General features: G+C 43.3%; 1 protein-coding gene across 2 annotated transcripts in view; it reads right to left on the bottom strand.

The window, feature by feature from the left end:
- The window catches only part of GUCY2C (guanylate cyclase 2C), an 879,595-nt gene that overhangs the window by 774,007 nt on the left and 83,821 nt on the right, over positions 1-21,767 (bottom strand). Inside the window, exons 4-6 of one of the 2 annotated variants that reach the window (XM_089687691.1) lie at positions 12,367-12,467; positions 12,209-12,276; positions 7,564-7,776 (exon numbers count right to left, since the gene is read on the bottom strand). In XM_089687691.1, the coding sequence (XP_089543817.1) occupies positions 7,564-7,776; positions 12,209-12,276; positions 12,367-12,467 (382 nt within the window). Of the gene's footprint in view, positions 1-7,563; positions 7,777-12,208; positions 12,277-12,366; positions 12,480-21,767 lie in introns of both variants that reach the window. The other variant, XM_089687690.1, reaches the window with a different exon arrangement.

Here is a 21,767-nt window from a genome sequence, read left to right as displayed (position 1 = left end):
GCCACACTCTGCCATGTGCCACTTTCAGGTCTCCTCACACTGCTGGTGGGTTCCATTTTGTCATAGGGTGCTGGCAGATTACGGGCCTCCCATTGCTGCTGCCAGGCCCGTAATCTGCCATGGGCCCCCGTACCGCCTCCTCATGCTGCTGCCAGGTCCAGAGTGTCTCATGGGTCCCTGTACGGCCTCCCATTGCTGCTGTCTCCATCGCCACACTCTGCCATGTGCCACTTTCAGGTCTCCTCACACTGCTGGTGGGTTCCATTTTGTCATAGGGTGCTGGCAGATTACAGGCCTCCCATTGCTGCTGCCAGGCCCGTAATCTGCCATGGGCCCCCGTACCGCCTCCTCATGCTGCTGCCAGGTCCAGAGTCTCTCATGGGTCCCTGTACGGCCTCCCATTGCTGCTGTCTCCATCGCCACACTCTGCCATGTGCCACTTTCAGGTCTCCTCACACTGCTGGTGGGTTCCATTTTGTCATAGGGTGCTGGCAGATTATGGGCCTCCCATTACTGCTGCCAGGCCCGTAATCTGCCATGGGCCCCCGTACCGCCTCCTCATGCTGCTGCCAGGTCCAGAGTGTCTCATGGGTCCCTGTACGGCCTCCCATTGCTGCTGTCTCCATCGCCACACTCTGCCATGTGCCACTTTCAGGTCTCCTCACACTGCTGGTGGGTTCCATTTTGTCATAGGGTGCTGGCAGATTACGGGCCTCCCATTGCTGCTGCCAGGCCCGTAATCTGCCATGGGCCCCCGTACCGACTCCTCATGCTGCTGCCAGGTCCAGAGTGTCTCATGGGTCCCTGTACGGCCTCCCATTGCTGCTGTCTCCATCGCCACACTCTGCCATGTGCCACTTTCAGGTCTCCTCACACTGCTGGTGGGTTCCATTTTGTCATAGGGTGCTGGCAGATTACGGGCCTCCCATTGCTGCTGCCAGGCCCGTAATCTGCCATGGGCCCCCGTACCGACTCCTCATGCTGCTGCCAGGTCCAGAGTGTCTCATGGGTCCCTGTACGGCCTCCCATTGCTGCTGTCTCCATCGCCACACTCTGCCATGTGCCACTTTCAGGTCTCCTCACACTGCTGGTGGGTTCCATTTTGTCATAGGGTGCTGGCAGATTACGGGCCTCCCATTGCTGCTGCCAGGCCCGTAATCTGCCATGGGCCCCCGTACCGCCTCCTCATGCTGCTGCCAGGTCCAGAGTGTCTCATGGGTCCCTGTACGGCCTCCCATTGCTGCTGTCTCCATCGCCACACTCTGCCATGTGCCACTTTCAGGTCTCCTCACACTGCTGGTGGGTTCCATTTTGTCATAGGGTGCTGGCAGATTACGGGCCTCCCATTGCTGCTGCCAGGCCCGTAATCTGCCATGGGCCCCCGTACCGACTCCTCATGCTGCTGCCAGGCCCGTAATCTGTCATGGGCCCTTGTACCGCCTCCTCATGCTGCTGCCAGGTCCATAGTATGTCATGGGTCCCTGTACCGCCTCCCATTGCTGCTGTCTCCATCGCCACACTCTGCCATGTGCCACTTTTAGGTCTCCTCACACTGCTGGTGGGTTCCATTTTGTCATAGGGTGCTGTATGGCCTCCCATTGCTGCTGCCTCCACCGCCACACTGTGGCTCCACACTCTGGTTTTGGCCCCGTGACTGCCCAAATGAGTGAAGTGTGCGGTGATTCTAAGATCGACGGCACTCATCTGCATGTCATACTGACTGACAGTATTATTTCTCTTCCCCAGCAGACTCCAAGGGCATTTAAATTAAGGGTACAGTGTTCTGCACTAATATAAAGGCTCTCTGAAGCCTAGAAACACCCTTTTTATAAGTTAATTTCGCAGCGAATATATTCGCCTCGAATCGAATTTATTCCTCGAATTCGCCGAATCGAATTTTTGAATACTTCGCTCATCTCTAATTATAAAGCTCATTTCCATGTACTCTGAGGTGAGAGTTCTGTGAGCACTGAGGTGGCACTATAAGTTATGTGCACTGTTTCACTTGATGGTGTTTGGTATACCAGCACAAGAAGAAAACACATGAATTATGAAAGAATATGTATTATATAATATTAATTGATTGATTTTACATTCATGGACTCATTATGGACGTTTTATTCAGTTATGTCACTTTTTCATTTTTTGTAGCTATTATATAGCAGCGCTACATCACTTATGTATGTTTAATTTGCTCTACTATTGTGGGAACACAAGTTGATGTTAGCAGCAGCCACTATCATCACAACTTATTTTATTTTCTGCTTGTGTGGGTTTTTGTTTTCTCTCTCTCATTATTGAGGTAGCGCAGGGATTTTACTCACTGCTGAAGAGCAGAGAGCAAATTGGTGCTGTTGTTATACATGATTTTTCTTGGCACTAGATGGCTTGTGGTTATTTACTTCTGAGCCTGCCCCTGCAGAGCTGACTGAATCTCTGCCCTGATGTGGCTTCTGTCCCCTAGGCATACCAGCTGCAACACTGGTGTATCATTTTGCACAAGCCATTGCAAAGTCTTCTGGATGTTTGCAGGGGAATGGTGATTTAAAGGATGACTCCTTAAAGGAGGAGGAGGAGGCATTGAGGAGAATGATATGGAGGTGACTGAGCTGTCAAAATCACCAGCTGAAAGGACATGAGGCGACACAACCTGCTGCAGTGGAGTGCCTTGCCCTGCTTCCTTTCAGGAAGCGGATTTACCCAGTGGGTCATGAATGATTTATAATGTTTCTGCCCATATTTGTTGGAGCAAATGTCCATGGTCAGGTGGATCCTCAAACTGACCATGGTCCAGTGATTTGGAAATATTACCTTTCACATGATGGTGGAAGGTAGGAATGGCCTTATGGTTAGGAAACGGTAGCTGGGAACAGCTGAACACAGCTGGCCTTACCAACAGTTTGCAAAAAAAAAAAAAAAGCGTCCCTCTTATCACAATCAGCTTATATGACTAATATTTGTCTTATTTAACTTTGCAGTACTGCCAGCTATGCACCAAAGCAAAATTAGAAGTCAGTTTGGCTAAATTTCATTAAATGTAACAAGTTACAGCAGAAGTATGACCTCCTATTACAAAAAATGTGTTGCAGCACTGCATTATGGGTGTATCTGCACTTACAGTTTTCACTTAGTTCCCTGGTAAAATCCCCCAAACGCCTATAGATCTATCAATGTGCCCTTTTGCACCAACCGCCAATGCACACTTCTGCAGCAACATGGTCTATTCCAGCTGCCACAATTGCACAGATTCACCCTTCGACATCTGCCACCACTGTACTAACATGCCCTTCTGCAACCACCACTGCAACAATGCACACTTCTTCACCCACCAACACTGCATTGACACACCCTTCTACACCTGCCGCCACATGCACAGAAGTGCTTTTCTGTATCCATCAACATTGCAACAATGCACATTTCTTCACTAATGCACCTTCCTCCATTCATCACCACTACAACAACATGCAGCTGACTTTACAATCTCCTTTAGCTCTACCATCAAGTATACAGTGCAAGGGCCTTCACGATTGCATACAGATTTATTGGATAGATTAGGCGTGCCGTTCTGTTATATATAGTAATTTACCTGCGCCCAGGACAAATAAGCAAATATTGTGTATTTAATTTTAAAAATGAAATAAAAAATAAAAAAATGAATTGGTAGGCTGCTGCTTCTCCAAAGGTATAACCTTCGCCAATAAACAACATACATATGAAAGCGCTGCCCAAATACAATTGATAAGAAATGGCATAAACTAGATAACCATTATACATAAATTCAATAAAGAAATAAAGTCCTTGATGTGAAAATAATTAATAAATTGGTGCATGTGCTTCTTCCACAAACAATAAGGGATTCATGCTCAGTGCTCCCCACCTGTGTGCCCACTAACTCGCCAGCTGTATTGGACTCCTATAATGAAAACAAGAGTCATTCATGCTTTGGTGGGGCATGTGCAGTTCTGCTGAGTCTTGTAATCCTCCTGGTTCGAATGATGCTTGTCATCCTCTATCATCCCGACATGGTAACATTATGTGGAGTATGTGCATGCAAAGAATGGAGGAAGGCATCCAAATAGTGTGATTCCATTTATTAAATAAAAGTAGATACACATTTATTGCACTCACATGTTTCCAGAGTAAAAATAGCATAAACGTCAGTTTGGAAAGCTTCAAACACCAGTAGTGACGTCATCACGGTCTGTAACTAATGCGTTTCACCCTTCCCACTGGGAGTCCTCAGAGGCATAGGGCCGTGGTGATTGGCAAATACATTTATACACTGTAGCTCTGCCTACTACACCCAGCTATTGCATTGCTTGGCCAGATGTGTTACGTCAGTCATCTTGCTACTCTCAATAGGAAACCGTAAGTCACGAGGACTGGAGAGAATGCCCTCCGCCATCTTGGTACTCTCATAAGTGTATACCCCGATGTCTGTACGACACATTTGGGTTAAGCTGGTAACAGAAAACTCTAAATTACATATATCACAATCCTGGGCTAACTTTATGCTATATAGAAGTCCAACTGGACTTCGCTACAACACCAATTACAGATAAAAGATATAGTGGAAATATAAGTTGAGATGCTCCACAGATCTCCCTACTGGTGATCTATGTAACTGCATACCCTCATGTGCCCATCTAACATTAAATGCTTAGAAAGATCTTGCTCCATAAGTACTACATGTACCATAAATCAGCCGAACAACTAAAAATATAAATAAAAAATGTAAAAATATTTTTTAAAAAATTAGAAACATAACAGTTCATGTCCATCTCTATGTCAAGACCTCTGGGGGCCATAGTGCCCAAGTAGTATATCCACTGAGATTCATTTCTCGAGATGGTTTGCCTCATACTAGTCTCACTCCAATGTTTCGCCTCCCTATCTATGCCACAGAATTTTAATGAAGTTGGATCCGTATTATGATGTGTTCTGAAATGGTTAGACAAGCTATGATGTTGGACGCCCTTTTTAAATGTTATTAACATGTTCTCTAAGTCTGACCCCAAGTTCCCTTGTGGTTCTACCCACATACTGTAATCCCAATCTGCACTCTAGGAGATAAGTAACATGTGTGGTACTGCATGTGATGAATTTTTTTATTTCATACCTCCTTCCTGTATTGTTGGATTGAAAATGGGTAGTCTTTGTGTTGCCTTGTGTACAAGATATACATATCATACAATTATCACATTTTAACAAACCTGTCTGATCCAAAAAGGTTAATGGGTGGACAGGGGCGGACTGACAACTCATGGGGTCCCCGGGCAATAGGGGATCATGGGGCCCCTGTGTCCTTGCCCAAACTCAAATAAGTCTATGAAAAAAGGTACCCGGGGCATCTCATGGGGCCCCCTACTGACCCCGGGCCCTCGGGCAGTGCCTGAGTTTCCAAATGGTCAGTCCGCCCCTGTGGGTGGATCAGATACACTTTTTACTAATTTATCTCTCAGTGTAGGTAGGCATTTATAAACAAATTGAGGGTGTTTGGGGAGAACCGTAACTAATGTTTGATATTTCATTAGAATAGGCCAGTGTTTTGTTAATGCCCTTTCAATTTGTTTATACTGTCTATTGTAAGTGGTGCAGAAGGGCATACCATAATCTACTTTATACCAGCAAACACAAATGCCCCTGCGCTTGGTGATGGACTCGATGCTGGCTACAACCACATTAAGAATGTCCTGGAACATGCACACCTTGCTGCCCTCAATAGACCGGGGAAATCCAAAATATACTGAATGAGGAAATAACAAGCAGAGGGCACACAGGCCTAGTGCATTACCATAAAAAATGTTTAATACGAAATAAATTAGGTGTTGTACTCACAAACGACAATAAAGTCAAGGCATGACATAAAAGAACAGCTGGGTCAACACCGCGCTGAGAAACAGTCCGCAATAGGGAGTGTAGACATCCAATAGTCTGATGCGTTTCAAGGACTTGCCTCTTCCTCAGAGCCAACTGACCAAATGTCTGCTCCCTCTTTTATATGCTCACTACTAGTTGAACCAAAAGGTCACAGAGGCCATCCTGGACACTCCCCTCTGCAGGTAGAGGGGTCACAGGGGTTCACAGGGTTTCATGGGTGTATCTCTGTTTAGGGCCCACTCTACTGAGGATAATGCATCTTTTTGTTTAATATTAGTATACAAAGAATTAACATCAATGCTAGCTAGTATGCATTTATCATTAATTTTCTTTGTCAACAATAACTTAATAAGATCTTTAATATCTTTAAGGTATGAAGGATAATTATGTGCTATGGGATGCAAAAAATGATTCAAATACTCTCCTTCCCTGGAGAAAAGTGATTCCATTGATTATGGGTCTTCCTGGTGGGCCCTTGATGTTCTTGTGAATTTCTGGGACTTGGTAAATAATGGGTGTTTTTGGTGCTTCGGGAAATATATACTTGGCTTCTTTCTTATTCAAAATACCTTCTTTTTGGGTCTGCCTAACCATTTTTTTTAGTTTCCCTTCAGTTTATTTCTAGGGTCACCTATTAATCTCTCTTATATTTCTTTATCCAAAACCAATCTATTTAATTTCCTCAAATAGTCATCCTTATTAAGAACAACTATCCCCCCCCCCCCCCCCACCCTTTGTCGACCGGTCTACTAATAATTTTTCTCTTTTTTTCCAGTTCCTTTAATCCCCGTTTAATTTTTTTGGTTGACTTCTATATTCTCTATTTCTTTCTCGACCATCATTGTGAACACATCTAAAGATTGGTTGCTAGTGGATTTAGGGTTGAAAGTGGACCGATTCCTCAATCCACTATGTTGGTAATGTGTTTCCTCTGGAGCCACATTACACACTTTTTCCTAGAAAAAACTTTTTCATATTCAGTTTTCTCATAAATTTCTGTAAGTCCATATATACCTTAAACTTATCTATGTTTTTGGGTGGGGCATATTTGAGGCCTAAATTTTAAATTAAAATTTCCTCTGCTGAAAGTGTGGCATCACTCAAATTGAAAATAACTTTCATTAAGACCTCTCTTTTCTTTTCTCTCCTCTGACTCCCTCTACGTTTCTTGGTTGATTCTGAGTGTAATTTTGTTCTGTATGTTTTCAATATTCTGGGGATCCCCTTGGAGGTGCATAGTAACCCCCCTTACCCCTTCGTCTTTTGTTGCCTCTCTATGGAGGGCCTCCATAACCCCTCTTGAAACCCAGCCCTGTAGCCTCCTTTATAGGAATTCCCTCTATAAGGTATATGATTCCTTGGGGGCTGGCCATATGGTCTATTAGGTGGGGTGTAAGATAGTCCATATGGTGAGACCGGTGTATATGCTTGTCTAAGGGGTTCATATCTATTCTGAACATGCACATTATACTTCATGGTTTGATTATTCCTGGGTATATATTGCGTATTTCCATCATCCTTCTCTTGTGCCACAGCATTGAAATTTCCTTCATATTGTTGTTCATATTATATAGTTTTGATAAATCTAAAGGAGATTGTATAATCAGATTGTATAGTGTATGACCACCTTAAGATAGATACTAATTTTCATGTCTCCTTTAGAAGGGTACATGTATTACTTACCAGTAGCAGGATTCTGCATGGCCTTCCCTTTTATATATATAAACAGTATTCCACACTGGCTTTATTGAATGTCCACTATATTTCCAGAACTCATAAAAGAAATAGGTTATCTTTCTAGCTGGAATTAAAATACGAGTGAGATTCCGTTTGTAATCACAAGACAGACCGAAGCTTCCTGCTGAAAGTAGTGGGACACCAAATGTGGTTTTCAGCCTAGTTACAAAAAAACACAACATAGAATTAACAGGAAACAATATATGCAAGAGTTAGAATGTCAGTGCCAATACCCTTATTATACATGGTGTATACAATCAGCAAAAAATGTAAGCAATAATAATAATCAATAAAAAATCATAAATAGTGTGCTATAGAAGTGTTGTAAAATTCCACACCTGTCACTGTGCTGAAGCATTATTATGTTAGCATAGCATGAGTGCCAATAGAAGAGCACAGTTATGTCATAGTAACATCATAGTAATATTAAAGATATAAAGCATGAAAGTGACAACATGGTATTGAGGTCGCTGGGCATACCTGTGTTACGTGCACAGGGATGACACCAGCATTTAGGGTCATTACTATAGCTTGCAATTGATGTGACGGTGCACCAGACAAAATGGACAGTGACTGGTTTAATTTGGCACTCACAGTGACACTCTAGGGTCAATAAGATGTCATTCCTGTGCTTTTGAAATATTCTGTTCAATGGCCCAGTAGTTTTATAAATCATAGATCAGCAAGCAGGAACATTTTCCGAAAATACATATAAATCTGTTTTAAAAATGTAAAGGTCTAGAATAAAGATGGTAGAATTGGCCATCACAAACCATAGCATTACAGACAGTATAATTAACAGTCTAAAACAAGTGTTATATTGTGTATGTTCTGTCATACACATTGCATGTATGCAATTGCTATAAAACTCCCTTTTGCATGAGGTTAGTAGGACATGGTTGCTTTTCAAAGCAAACTGTTGGCGCTATATAAATCCTGGATTATAATAATAATAATATTAATAATAATGTCTCCAAAACCTTGCTTAACACTATACTCAGCTATATAAAATTTTCCACTTTGGATTGCTGGCATGTGATATTTTTTGCTATTTACAGAGGGCACCACCATTAGTCTTGCACCCAACCTAAATATTTTTTATACTTGTGTTTTCAAAGTAATAAAACAAGGGTTTTGTTTTTGTTTGCCCTGCTATACACAAGTCTGAGGGTAAAGAAAAACATGCAATGCATATCTGCAATACATGCATATTTCCCCATGTGTTTTCTCTTTAAATGCTGCAAGTATATAACATGTTTGTTGATCCTGCCAGAATGCAGGATTATTATTATTATACAGTATGTATATAGCGCCAATAGTTTGCTCAGCACTGTACATTATAGTGGGAGACAGTACAGTAACAATACAATGTGATACACAAGGGGTTCGAGGGCCCTGCTCCTTGGAGCTTACAATCTAGGAGGGAGGGGAGAGTGGTACAGGAGGAAATAGCTGTGGGGGATGGAGTGTGGGAAGAGCGGAGGAGATCAGCAATTAGGTGAGGGCTGGGTAGGCTTCCCTGAAGAGATGTGTTTTCAGGGTGCGCCTAAAGGTGAGGAGGGTAGGTGACAGTCTGATGGATTGGGGTAGCGAGTTCCAGAGGATGGGGGAAGTCCTGGACAAGTCCTGGAGACAGGCATGGGAAGAGGAGACCAGGGAACTGGAGAGTGGGAGGTCTTGTGAGGAGCGAGGAGTGCGTGTTGGGTGGTAGATGGATATCAGGTCGGTGATGTAGTTTGGGGCAGTATTATGAACAGCTTTGTACGTCAATGTTAATATTTTGAATTTTATGCATTGGGCAATTGGAAGCCAGTGGAGGGATTGGCAGAGGGGGGAGGTGGATACGGAGTGGTTGGTGAGGTGGATGCGTCTGGCCGCAGAATTTAGGACAGACTGAAGCGGGGATAGCCTGTGTTGGGGTAGGCGGGCGAGGAGGGAGATGCAGTAGTCAAGTCGAGATATGATAAGGGAGTGGATGAGTTGCTTTGTGGTTTCTGAAGTTAGGAACGAGTGTATTTTGGAGATGTTGCGGGGGTGGAGTCTGCATGAGTTTGTCAGCGATTGGATCTGGGGCTGGAAAGACAGATTGGAGTCTAGAATGATACCTAGTACTTTGGCTTGCGGGGTGGGGCTGATGGTGGTGTTGTTGGTCGTGATGGAGAGGTCGGGGGGGGCGTGGGCTGGGGGGCAAACTAGGAGCTCGGCTTTAGCAATGTTTAGTTTGAGGAAGTGGAGTGACATTCTGTCTGATATGTCGTTCAGAAGGCTAGTGATTCGGGCGGAGACTGAAGGGGTGAGGTGAGGGGTGGAGAGATAGATTTGAGTGTCATCGGCATAGAGATGGTAGTTGAAGCCGTGGGAGTGTATCAGTTGACCTAGGGAAGAGGTGTAGATGGAGAAGAGAAGGGGCCCGAGGACAGAACCTTGGGGGACCCCAACAGAGAGGGGGAGGTGGCAGTGTTATAGGTAACACTGAAGGAGCGTTGTGATAGATAGGAAGAGAGCCAAAGAGTATAGTTTTTTTTGAGGAGGGGGTGGTCGACCGTGTCGAAAGCTGCAGAGAGGTCGAGGAGTAATAGCACTGAGTAGTGGCCTTTGGCTTTGGCGGTTATCAGGTCATTGGTGAGTTTGAGTAGGGCGGTTTTGGTGGAGTGTAGGGGACGGAAGCCAGATTGTAGGGGATCAAGGAGGTTGTGGTCGGTGAGGTGGGAGCTTAGGCGATAACTTCCAATAGTGAGCTGAAAATGCTGCCTCTGCCATACAGAAATCCCAAGCAGTCATTTCAGCCCCGCTGTAGATCTTACCCCCTGGACTGTAGAACAATACCTTTTTGTTTAATAGGGGATGAGGAACGGGGAAGGAGTTCTAGAACAGCAAAAGAGAATTGAGCATGGCTGAAACAATCTTAGGGATTCTGCAGCAGCATGGGTATTGTTGTCAGTTCACTACAGGAAGTTGGGTGCTCAATAGGTTTCTGTAGTTGCAGCTAGTTTAACCACTTCCCGACCGGCCGTTGCATATAAACGGCCGGACGGTGGCACTGCAGGGTCGGGTGGCCGTCTATAAACGGCCTCCCCGCACCCTGCTTGTGTGCGCTCCCTGGGAGCGCGCAGCACCGCGATCTGGTGCCCGCTGTGTCCTCCGAACACAGTGACACACCGATCGTCGGACGGGACCTCTGTACGAGGTCCCGATCATGTGATCACTGATTGGCCAATCAGTGATCACATGCAAAGTAGTAAGCAAGATGTCATTTGTGACATCATTGCTTACTACGTGTGAAATCTGTGAATGATCACAGAGGTCACATGGTACAAGCCTATTCACAACAGGCTTGTACCATGTGACAAGCTGTGACCACTCACAGCTCACTCAGTAATTCTCAATGAGTGCATGAATGCACACAGAGAGAAAGAGAAATGATTGCTTTTACATCCTATATGGGTGTAAAAGCAATGTGTAAAAAAAAAAAAAAAAAAAAAAATCTTCATCACCCCCCACAAGTAGTACAGTGTCACCATGGTGACACTGTACTGCTAGGGTGACAGTATGTAAAAAAAAATTAAAAAATAAAAAATAATATAAAAAAATAAAATAAAAATGTAAAAAAAATGTTTAAAAATTATAATTTTTGTTATAAACTAATTTGGATTTTTTTTTTTACTAAAAAGATAACGGAATAAATTTTGGCAAAGATTTATGATTAAATATTATTTATTTGCAAAATTTTATAAAAAAAAACACTTTTTTTCAAACTTTTTGGACTTTTTCATTTACATAGCAAAAAAAATAAAAATCCCAGCGGTGAATAAATACCACCAAAATAAAGCTTTATCTGTTTCAAAAAAATGGTAAAAAATTCATTTGGGTACAGCGTTGCATGACCGCGTAATTGTCATTCAAAGCGTGATAGCGCTGAAAGCTGAAAATTGCCCTGGTCAGGAAGGGGGTAAAAGTGTCCGGTCTTGAAGTGGTTAAAGAGAATAAACTGGTGGCGGTGTGCATGTATTGCCGAGATGTATTGCATACGTTATTTTGTTTTTCTTATTATGTCCAGACATACCATTTAAATGACCAAAGAGGATCTGCAAACATTTTTCATTTTAAAGTGTGACATTCGAAGTGATGTATTTAGGGAATCCACAGGATAGATTTATGTCTATCAGGCACAAAGATTTGGTTTGTGTGTTGATATGCATTTATTTTCTTTTAGTGCATTGGAGGGTGTTGCATTTTTCCAGCACTTTTGACTCTTGTTTCTTATTGCATGCATTGCAGTGGAGTAAGGGTCAGGTGCATTTGTTTTGTCTATATATGAACTTTGAGGTGTCTTGGAAATGTTATGGCAACGCACCCTAAAGCTTATACTCTGTATGTTGATGTTCCACAGATTAACGTGCCACTTGGTATCAGCTAATAAATGTGCAGCAAAGCCTCTATTGTGTTAAAAGCAGAAAAAATGTATGCACATTTCTATATTCTGACAACTTCTAGGTAATATCTAGCTTTAATAAATGAACCATGATTACCTATTTGTGTCACAAATTAATTTAGTTATTTTGCTTCATACTTATCTGTATTTCTTACTCACGAGAGTATCTGATAGGTGGCATAGGTGCAAGATGGGCCAAGAATTGCACAACCTAGTGAGTTATAGTGCTGTGAAAAAAAGAAACATAGATTGATGTCTTTAGGCATTAATTCTTCATTTAATAGTTGAGATATGTTCCTGTTTAAGAAAAGACTTACTTTAAGATTCTTGAGCTTTTCAACTCCTTCACAGCCACTGGATAAACAACCTTGTGTGGAGTAGATATCAGTTGTGAAGACCTGATAGTCTATGTTTAAAGCTATATGTTTTTCTATTTAAACAAAAAAAGAAATAAGAGAAACATTACAGCTCTATGCTTGCATTCACATTTCTTAACACAATTAAATTCAAAAGGGAATGTATAATATTTGTTTGTATAATGTATTAGATTTTACTTGTTTTCTTTCAAGCAATTTGTTTAGGACTTTATTGTACAATTTAAAAAATTATATATTACATTTTTTTCAGTCAGATAAAAATAAATATTCATATTGCATTTAATATTTGCAATAATTACCTATTTCAAGCCAGAGGGTGAACATTTACCAACCTAATCTTAACTGTTTTGTTAAAAGAAAAGGTTTGTTGTTTACAGAGATCAATAGCTCATGCTCAGTAGTACACAAGCTTATGTCAGTCTCTCTCTCTCTCTCTCTCTCTCTCTCACACACACACTTTCTGTTTATGTATAAAAAAAATATTCTAAATAAATGGTAAAAACAAAGATGTAAAGATGTCAATTTATAAATGTTTACATTTTAAGCAGGATCCTTTAACAAGGATTTCATCACTTCTGGTGTGTTTCTTTGTTTACAAGCCATTACTGCCTTATAAAGCAGTCATTCAAACCAATATTAATTTGATTGGTTGCTTTGGAAGGCTGAGGAGAGATCTAGGGTTTCATCATAAAGAGGACCTGTCATGGCCCATGCTATCACAAGGGGTGTTGTTCATGCCTTGTGATAGCAATAAAGTTAAAAATAAAGTTAAAAAAAAAAACTATTAAAGAGACAGTGAAAAAATAAATTTACATAAAATAAATAATAAAATTGAAAAAAAAAAGTGCCCTCGCCCCCTCATGCTTACATGCAAATATGAATGCACATGTAGGTCCCGCACTCATTTGTATACGGTAATAGCACCACATATGTGAAGTATCATTACAAACTTCAGAGTGAGAGCAATAATTCTAGTGCCAGGCCTCCTGTTTAACTTTAAACTGGCAACCTTTAAAGACTTTTAAAGCATTGCCTATGGAGATTTTTAGGTACTATAGTTTGTCGCCGTTTCACTGGCATATGCAATTTTAAAGCATGATATATTAGGTATCTGTTTACTTGGTGTAGCATCATCTTTTTTTTTACCAAAATTTGGTATTATATTGTCTTCTTGTGCACTAAAATTCATTAATGTATTTTTCCTGAACATTTGATCTTGATAAACCGCTGCGTAAATATTGTGAGACATACAATAATTACAATACGCACTATTTTATTCTCTAGGGATTTAGTGTTCAGTAAATATATATTGTTTTGGGGGTTCTAAGTATTTTTCTAGCAAAAGAATGCTGATTTTTATACGTATGAGAAATGTCAGAATTGGCCGGGCTTTGAATTGGTAACCACTTCATGTCTCGGACAATTCTTTAATTCTTCAAACACGTTACAATCAGCATTTTTGCTAGACAATTACTTAGAACCCCCCCCCTTCAAACATTAAATGCAGTTTTTCTGAAAGCAGAGGCTCTGGAAACTAAAATGATGGATGTTGCAATTTTTTTTATATCACACAATATTTCCATAAATGTTTATCAAATGCATATTTTCAGGACAAAATACACTAAAACACACTCAAATTAATTTTTGGTGAAAAGATGTAGTAAAGTAAGTAAATAGGTACAAAACATGTCAGGGATCAAAACTGTGTGCTCTTGTTAAATGGCCAACAGTACATAAACTTTTTCATAGGTGATGCTTTGAAAGACTTTACAGGTTATAAGTTTAGCGTTAACCATGAATTGTGACCCTATAATTTTTGCTCTCACTGAATGCATGAGGGTGAAGGGGGCGCTTTTGATGTTTATTTACTTTATTAAAATTAAAATTTTTTATCTTTTTTATTGTTTTTTTCATTTATATTTATTGCTATCACAAGGAGGCTAACAAGCCCCCTATGCAATTGCATGGGCAGGTGAATGGTACTCTTTATGGAGACTGAGAAATGGGGGCAGAGAAAAATTGATTAGGAGCATTTATGTCCCCAGCTAGTTAAAATAAATGTAAGTGTTTCTATTGCTATGGACTGGTCAGATGGAGTAGACGCTTCATGCAAAGCTTTGGGTGCTATAAATAAAGCAGTAGACAGCAATGTTTGCCACGTCATATGCACTAATGCTCATAGTGTGGGCAACAAGCTTTGTGAGCTGGCAGCTCTTATGTCTAGGGACAACTTGGACCTTGCTGCAATTACAGAGACATGGTTCAATGATTCACATTATTGGTAAATAATTATACCAGGGTACACACTATACAAGAATAACAGAGTAGGGAAGAGGAGAGGTGGAGCTGCCATAAGTCAAAAATAGCGGAACACTAACGTTAATTCAAAAAACAAATGAAACCCTCTGGGTCTGCCTTCTAATTAGAGAAGGATATTCACTTTAAATTGGTGTAGTATATGGACCCCCAGGACAGACTGAAGACTATGATAACTTGTTGATTGACGAAATAACTCAAATTGCAATGAAGGGAGGGGTTTTAATTATGGATGACTTCAACATGCCTGACATGAACTGGAATTCTCAAACTACTATTACAAGCAGGAGCTGTGATGTAATGGAGGCAATATATGGGGTTTCTCTGAAACAGTAAAAAGCCCAACTTGAGGTGATCATATTTTGGACCCAGTACTGACAAATGGGGATCGACTGTCTGATGCTGAGGTGGGATAAAATGTGGGTTCTATTGAGCGCCAATGTCTTTGGTTTGATATTAAAACAAGAACTGACAAATCATTTACAAAAACAAAAGTTTTTGATTTCAAGAGGACAAATTTTGCTGAAATGAGAGAATCTCTAAAAAAAATAATTGAAAGGTTTCAGTAAAATGACAGGAGTCATTAAAGAGTATATAAACCCAACATTTCATATTCCTTATATGTGCCTGCTGTACCATGTACTTGTATGAAAAGGTATCCTGTTTACTTTATATTGCTTCCTTTGTGTGAAGTCCCAGGTGTTCCTGCCAGTCCACCTGCTTTTAAAAACTAACTATACTAAGCAGGAGAGCACACTGTGGTCAGTTCTCTAGTTGTGCTGGGAACTGAGCCTGCTCCCCTCCAATGATCACACTTGTCCTGACATTCCCTTCCTGCACAGCCTTTCCCTGGGAAGATCAGTGTGCCACTGTTTCTCCACCAGCTCCCTATCCTAAACTGCATAAAGAGCTTCAGGGCTAAGTGATTGGTTATTTAAAACAGGGGGAAAAGGGTATTTATAATGTTTTTTTTTTATATCTACTGTATACACAGATGTTTTACCTTTCATTTCTATTTTAAACTAAATAAATTAGTTTACAATCACTTTAATCAGTGGCAAAGGAGGCAACTATATTAAATGCCAGGAGGCAACTAGATTATATGCCTGGCAAATTATTAAGAGTAAAAGGAAGAAAAACTAGAGACCAGTCACTAGTGGTGTACCACAAGGCTCTGAACAATGTCCTGTTCTATTTAATCTATATGTAGATGATATAACTAAAGGGTTGTTGGATAAGGTAAGCCTTTTTGCTGATGACAAAAAGGTATGATATCCATGGAGGTGTCTGTAACATGGAACATACTTTGGCATTGTTGGAAAATTGGTCAAAACAGTGGAAACTGCAGTTCAAGGTTTCTAAATATAAAATAATTTGCCTAGGGGAAAGGAATCAATTGACAGGGTACAAGATTAGGGGTACAGTGTTGGCCAGCACTACAGAGGAAAAATATTTGGGAGTTCTTTTCTTAGATTATTGCAAAATGAGCACAGTGGGAAAAGTGAATAGAATTCTAGGATGCATCACCAGAAGGGTCGCCAGTAAGAGGAAGGAGGTCCTGATTCTTCTATATAAATCTTTAGTTAAAACAAATCAGGACAGACTTCAAGAAATAAATATAGTATGTATCATCTAGAGGAAAGAAGGGAAAGAGGAGACATGATTGAAACCTTTAACACATCAAGGAGCTGGATAAGGTTCAAGAGGACAGGATTCTCAAACCAATATCAAGAACACCTCAAACTAACAGGAGGCAAGTTCAAAATTAATCTTAGACAGTATTATTTTACTGAAAGGGTATTTAATACTTGGAATAGAATTCCAGCAGAGGTAGTGAGTCAGTCAACAGTAGGTGGCTTCAAACATGCTTGGAACAAACATACTGTAGATCTATAGTCAGGCCAAAAAGTTAACAAAAAAAATACAAAAACACCCATTTATAAAAAAAATAAAAGGGCAGACTCAATGGACCACTTGGTATTTTTTTCTGCAGTCACTTTTCTATGCTTCTAAGCAAAGGGGGTCAATTAGACGTCCAATGTTTAAGATAGAACTGCCTGTTGTCCAACTTCATTGTGTGTCTTTTATAGTGATCTTAGATTAAATAGTTTCCTCCCAATGCTAGAATGACCATTTAAAGATTTGTATATTGTAATCAGTTGCCCTCTTAAGCACCTTCTCCAGGAAGAATAAGTTTAATTTTTGTAGCCGTTCCTCATAACTAGGGCCCTCCAGCCCCCTTATTAGCTTTGTTGCCCTTCTCTGGACTCTCTCCAATTCAAGGATATCTGTACTGAAAATTGGTGACCAAAACTAGACTGCATACTCAAGACCCAGAAAAAAAAAAAATTATATATATTATTATTATTATTATTATACAGTATTTATAAAGCAGCGATAGTTCGCTCAGTGCTGTACATTACAAAGGGGGACAGAACATGTGACAGAACAATAACAATACAATGCAAAACATGAGAGGATTGAGGGCCCTGCTCTTTCGAGCTTACAATCTAGGAGGGAGGTACAAGAGGAGATAGCTGTGGGGGATGGAGTGGTAGGAAGAGTGGAGGAGGTCGGTGTGTTAGCAGGGGGTGGGGTAGGCTTCCCTGAAGAGATGGGTTTTCAGGGTGCGCCTAAAGGAGAGGAGAGTAGGTGATAATCTGATGGGTTGGGGCAGGGAGTTCCAGAGGATGGGTGACACCCTGGAGAAGTCCTGGAGGCGTGCATGGGAGGAGGAGACCAGGGAACTAGAGAGAAGGAGGTCTTGTGAGGAGTGGAGTGTGCGTGCTGGGTGGTACTTGGATATTAGGTCAGTGATGTAGTTCGGGGCAGTATGGTGGACAGCTTTGTACGTCAGTGTTAGGATTTTGAATTTGATCCGTTGCGCAATCGGGAGCCAGTGGAGGGATTGGCAGAGGGGGGTGGTGGAGATGGAGCGGTTGGAAAGGTGAATGAGTCTGGCTGCCGTATTCAGGATCGACTGAAGCGGGGATAGCCAGCGGCAAGGCAGGCCAGTAAGGTGGGAGTTGCAGTAATCGAGTCGTGATATGATGAGGGAGTGGATGAGCTGTTTAGTGGTTTCTGGGGTTAGGAACGTGCGGATTTTGGCGATGTTGCAGAGGTGGAGTCTGCACGAGCTTGTTAAAGATTGGACTTGGGGCTGGAAGGATAGGTTGGAGTCCAGAATGACACCAAATACTCTGGCCTGCGGGGCAGGTTTGATGGTGGCGTTGTTGGACATGATGGAGAAGTCAATGGGGGGTGGTGTCCGGGCTGGGGGGAAGACAAGAAACTCGGTCTTGGAGAGGTTCAGTTTAAGGAAGTGGAGCGACATCCAGATATTTTGCTCAGTAGGTGTGTGATTCGGGCAGAGACTGAGGGGGTGAGGTGGGGGGGTTGAGAGATAGATTTGTGTGTCGTCGGCATATAGGTGGTAGTTGAAGCCGTGAGAATGTATGAGTTGGCCAAGGGAGGAGGTGTAGATGGAGAAGAGGAGGGGCCCAAGGACGGAGTCTTGAGGGACCCCAACAGAGAGGGGGAGTGAGGGGGAGGTGGTAGCATTATAGGTAACGCTGAAAGAGCGTTGTGACAGGTAGGATGAGAGCCAGGAGAGAGCAGAATCTCTGAGGCCAAGGGAGTGTAGTTTTTTTGAGGAGGAGGGGGTGGTCGACTGTGTCGAAGGCTGCAGAGAGGTCAAGGAGTAGGAGCACTGAATAGTGGCCATTAGCTTTGGCGGTTAGCAGGTCGTTGGAGAGTTTGAGTAAGGCAGTTTCGGTGGAGTGTAGGGGACGGAAGCCGGACTGTAGGGGGTCGAGGAGGTTGTTGTCATTGAGGTGAGAGCATAGGCGGGTGTAGACTAGGCGCTCGAGGAGTTTGGATGTAAATGGGAGCAGGGAGATGGGTCTGAGGTTGTTCGGGTCATTGGGGTCCAGGGAGGGCTTTTTAAGTATAGGGGTGATGTGTGCATGTTTCAGAGGGGAGGGGAAAGTGCCGGAGGAGAGAGAGAGATTAAAGATGTGGATGAGGAAGTGTAGGATGGAGCGGGAGGGAGGTTGTAGGAGTTGTGAGGGGACAGGGTCGAGGGGGCAGGTGGTGAGGCGGGCATCAGAGAGGATCTTGGAGACTTCCTCAGTGGTAGTAAGGTCAAAGGTGTGAAGTGTTGGGGGGGCTTCAGTATGAGGAATGAAGGGTGGGGTGGAAGTGGAGGTCAGAGCAGTGGTGGGGCCGTGGGAGAGGGGTGATGAGGGGGTAGCTGAGTGAGGGGGAACAGGGTTGGAGGGAGTTTGAGCAGCAACGAAGTCCCTGCGGGTTATGTCGAGGGAGAGGGGGGATGAGGGGGTAGCTGTGTGAGAGGGGACGGGTTGAGAGGGCATGTGAGTTGCGGCGATGTCCTTGAAAATTGTGTCAATCTTGTTTTGAAGTGATTGGCAATCTCAAGGGCAGTCAGTGAGGTGCTGGGTGGAGGTGGCGGTGGCGAGAGTAGAGAGTTGAAGGTGGAGAAGAGTCGGCGAGGATTGGAGGAGAGGGCCTTGATGAGAGTCAGGAAGTAGGCTTGTTTGGCTGCGTGGAGGGAGGAGGTGTAGGTGTGGAAGGCAGATTTGTAGCGGGTGAAGGCTTGTTGGGATTTGGTTTTGCGCCATAGTGGCTCCAGGGCATGACTGTGTCGTTTGAGGGTTTTGGTGTGATCAGTCTGCCAGCGCTGGAGCGGTCGGGGTCTGTTGTTGCGTGTGGTTAAAGGCGCTAGTGAGTCAAGGGCTGTTGACAGCACATTGTTGTAGGCAGTCATAGCCAAGTCGGGGCAGGACAGGGGGAGGATGCTGTCATGGAGTTGATCAGCTGCAGAGTGGGGGGGGGGGGCAGGGTTAAGGTTGCGGAGGTTACGGCTGGTAGTAGTGTGACATTTGGAGGGGTAGGCGTTGGAGGACAAGGAGATATAGAAGGTAATCAGGTTATGGTCAGAGAGAGGGAAGGGGGTGTTAGTGAGGTTGTGGGGAGCGCAGCGGTTGGAGAAGACGAGATCAAGGATATTACCGTCGGAGTGGGTGGTGGATTGTATGCATTGTGCAAGTGCAAAGGAGGAGGTTATGTGGAGGAGATGGGATGTGGCCGGGTTATCGAGGTTGACAGGGATGTTGAAATTCCCAAGGATGATGGTGGGTAGCTCAGAGGAGAGGAAGAAGGGTAGCCAGGAGGAAAAGTCATGCAGGAAGCGGGATATGGATCCAGGAGGCCAGTATATCACAGCATATATATCAAAAAAATTAACATTAAATTATCAAGGAACACTTTTTAATCAGAGTATAGCATCAATTCAATTAAACTCCTGGGATATTGTTCTGGTCAGTTAAGTAGCAAGGGGGTTATTATTCAGTTTCAGCTGCTTTGGTGTTAATGAAATTAACAACAGGTGTACTAGATGGTCAACAATGAGACGACCCCCCAAAACAGGAATGGTTTTAGAGGTGGAGGCCACTGACATTTTTCTCCCTACTCATCTTTTCTGACTGTTTTTCACTAGTTTTGCATTTGGCTAGGGTCAGTGTCACTATTGGTAGCATGAGATGATACCTGGACCCTACAGAGGTTGCACAGGCAGTCCAACTACTCCAGGATGGCACATCAATACATGCCATTGCCAGAAGGTTTGCTGTGTCTCCCAGCACAGTCACAAGAACATTGAGATTCCAAGAGACAGGCAGTTACTCTAGGAGAGCTGGACAGGGCCGTAGAAAATAGTTGGAAACCACTTAGCAACCATCACCTGTAAGCTTTTTCTGTTATCTACTCCAAATGTTTACATTCCTACCTCCTGGCTTAGATTGAGAATACAGCAGTTGTTGGGGTCCACATACTCCTCTTTGGAACTTACACTTATTGGAGTATCCCGAGTCCTATACCCATCCCCAGTTACAAGGTTCATCAGCATTAAAACCTAAAAAGAAATCCCTTGGGGGGGTGTGTCCAAGATGTCGGTGGGAGTGGTCGCATTGGGGGGAGAGCTCCGCTGCCTCTCATATAATCAGTGTCCATCCTGGACACAGCGGGGTCCCACTGATCTTGGGGATCCCCGTGGACATCAGCTGCCGACCGCTGAAGGGACCCGGGTCAGATTGACCCCCACCCGCGATTCTGGCGGATCATGGCCTATGAGGCCTGTCATGGCCTAACCGAGGCCCTGACCTGGCCTACGCTATACCCAGGACCTGCAGCTAGCGCTTTGGGCCTCGCTAGCATCGAGGACCCCCTTTGAGCTGCGGCTGACGACCGGAGGGGAGATTGAAGCTGGCTGGAGCTCCATACGTGGATCCGGAGGATCGAGGCCTACTGAGGCAATCCAGCACACTAAGCCAAAACACCTGGCCCAGCAAAAAGACTCCTTGCTCCGACAGCCCGACAAGATGGTGCCCAGCCCTCCCGAGCCTGATGACACCACGCGGCTCACAGGGGATCTGGACTCAGGTGAGGATAGTCAACACCAGTTTCCCTCTGTTTTAACTAGTTCTCTTGAGCACAATCCTGAAGCTTTATTACAAAAATTCTGCTCCATTGTGTGGGAAGAGATTACAGCTGCCTCTCGCAAGCTGTCCTCCAATCTGGTAAAAGGTCTAAAGGAATTGGGTCGTCGTGCTCATCAATTAGAACAGCGTATGGATCTGGCAACTACAGTCCTGGAAGGCCATGAGCAGGAGGTGGAGGATTTACATGCAGAGCTGGACACGTTAAAGGATAAATTGGAAGATGTAGAGAATAGGGCACATAGGGATAATCTCCACATTCTGTTTAAGCTCTCCTTTTCCTATCAAGGTAGTTAGTTCCAGGCTTCTTCTCCTGCGGATCTTCGTCGCCACTTCCAGGAACTGAAACTTGACTTGTCACAATCCCAGGCTGAGGAGGCCTCTATCCCTACATTTTTGCGGGGATCCCAATATTCACGCAAGTCACCTCCCTTGAGTCAAAACAGCTCTCAAGCACTTTGATCTCTTCAGGCTCAATGTTTCCAGGAAGTCTCTGTGAGCTGACATTTT

This window comes from Staurois parvus, unplaced genomic scaffold, assembly GCF_062004578.1.
Source record: "Staurois parvus isolate SC_StPar_1 unplaced genomic scaffold, SC_StPar_1.0 ptg000436l, whole genome shotgun sequence".
Classification (NCBI taxonomy): Eukaryota; Metazoa; Chordata; class Amphibia; order Anura; family Ranidae; genus Staurois; species Staurois parvus.
Note: the sequence above shows the minus strand (reverse complement) of the source record. Positions and strands in the feature narration are given on the sequence as shown.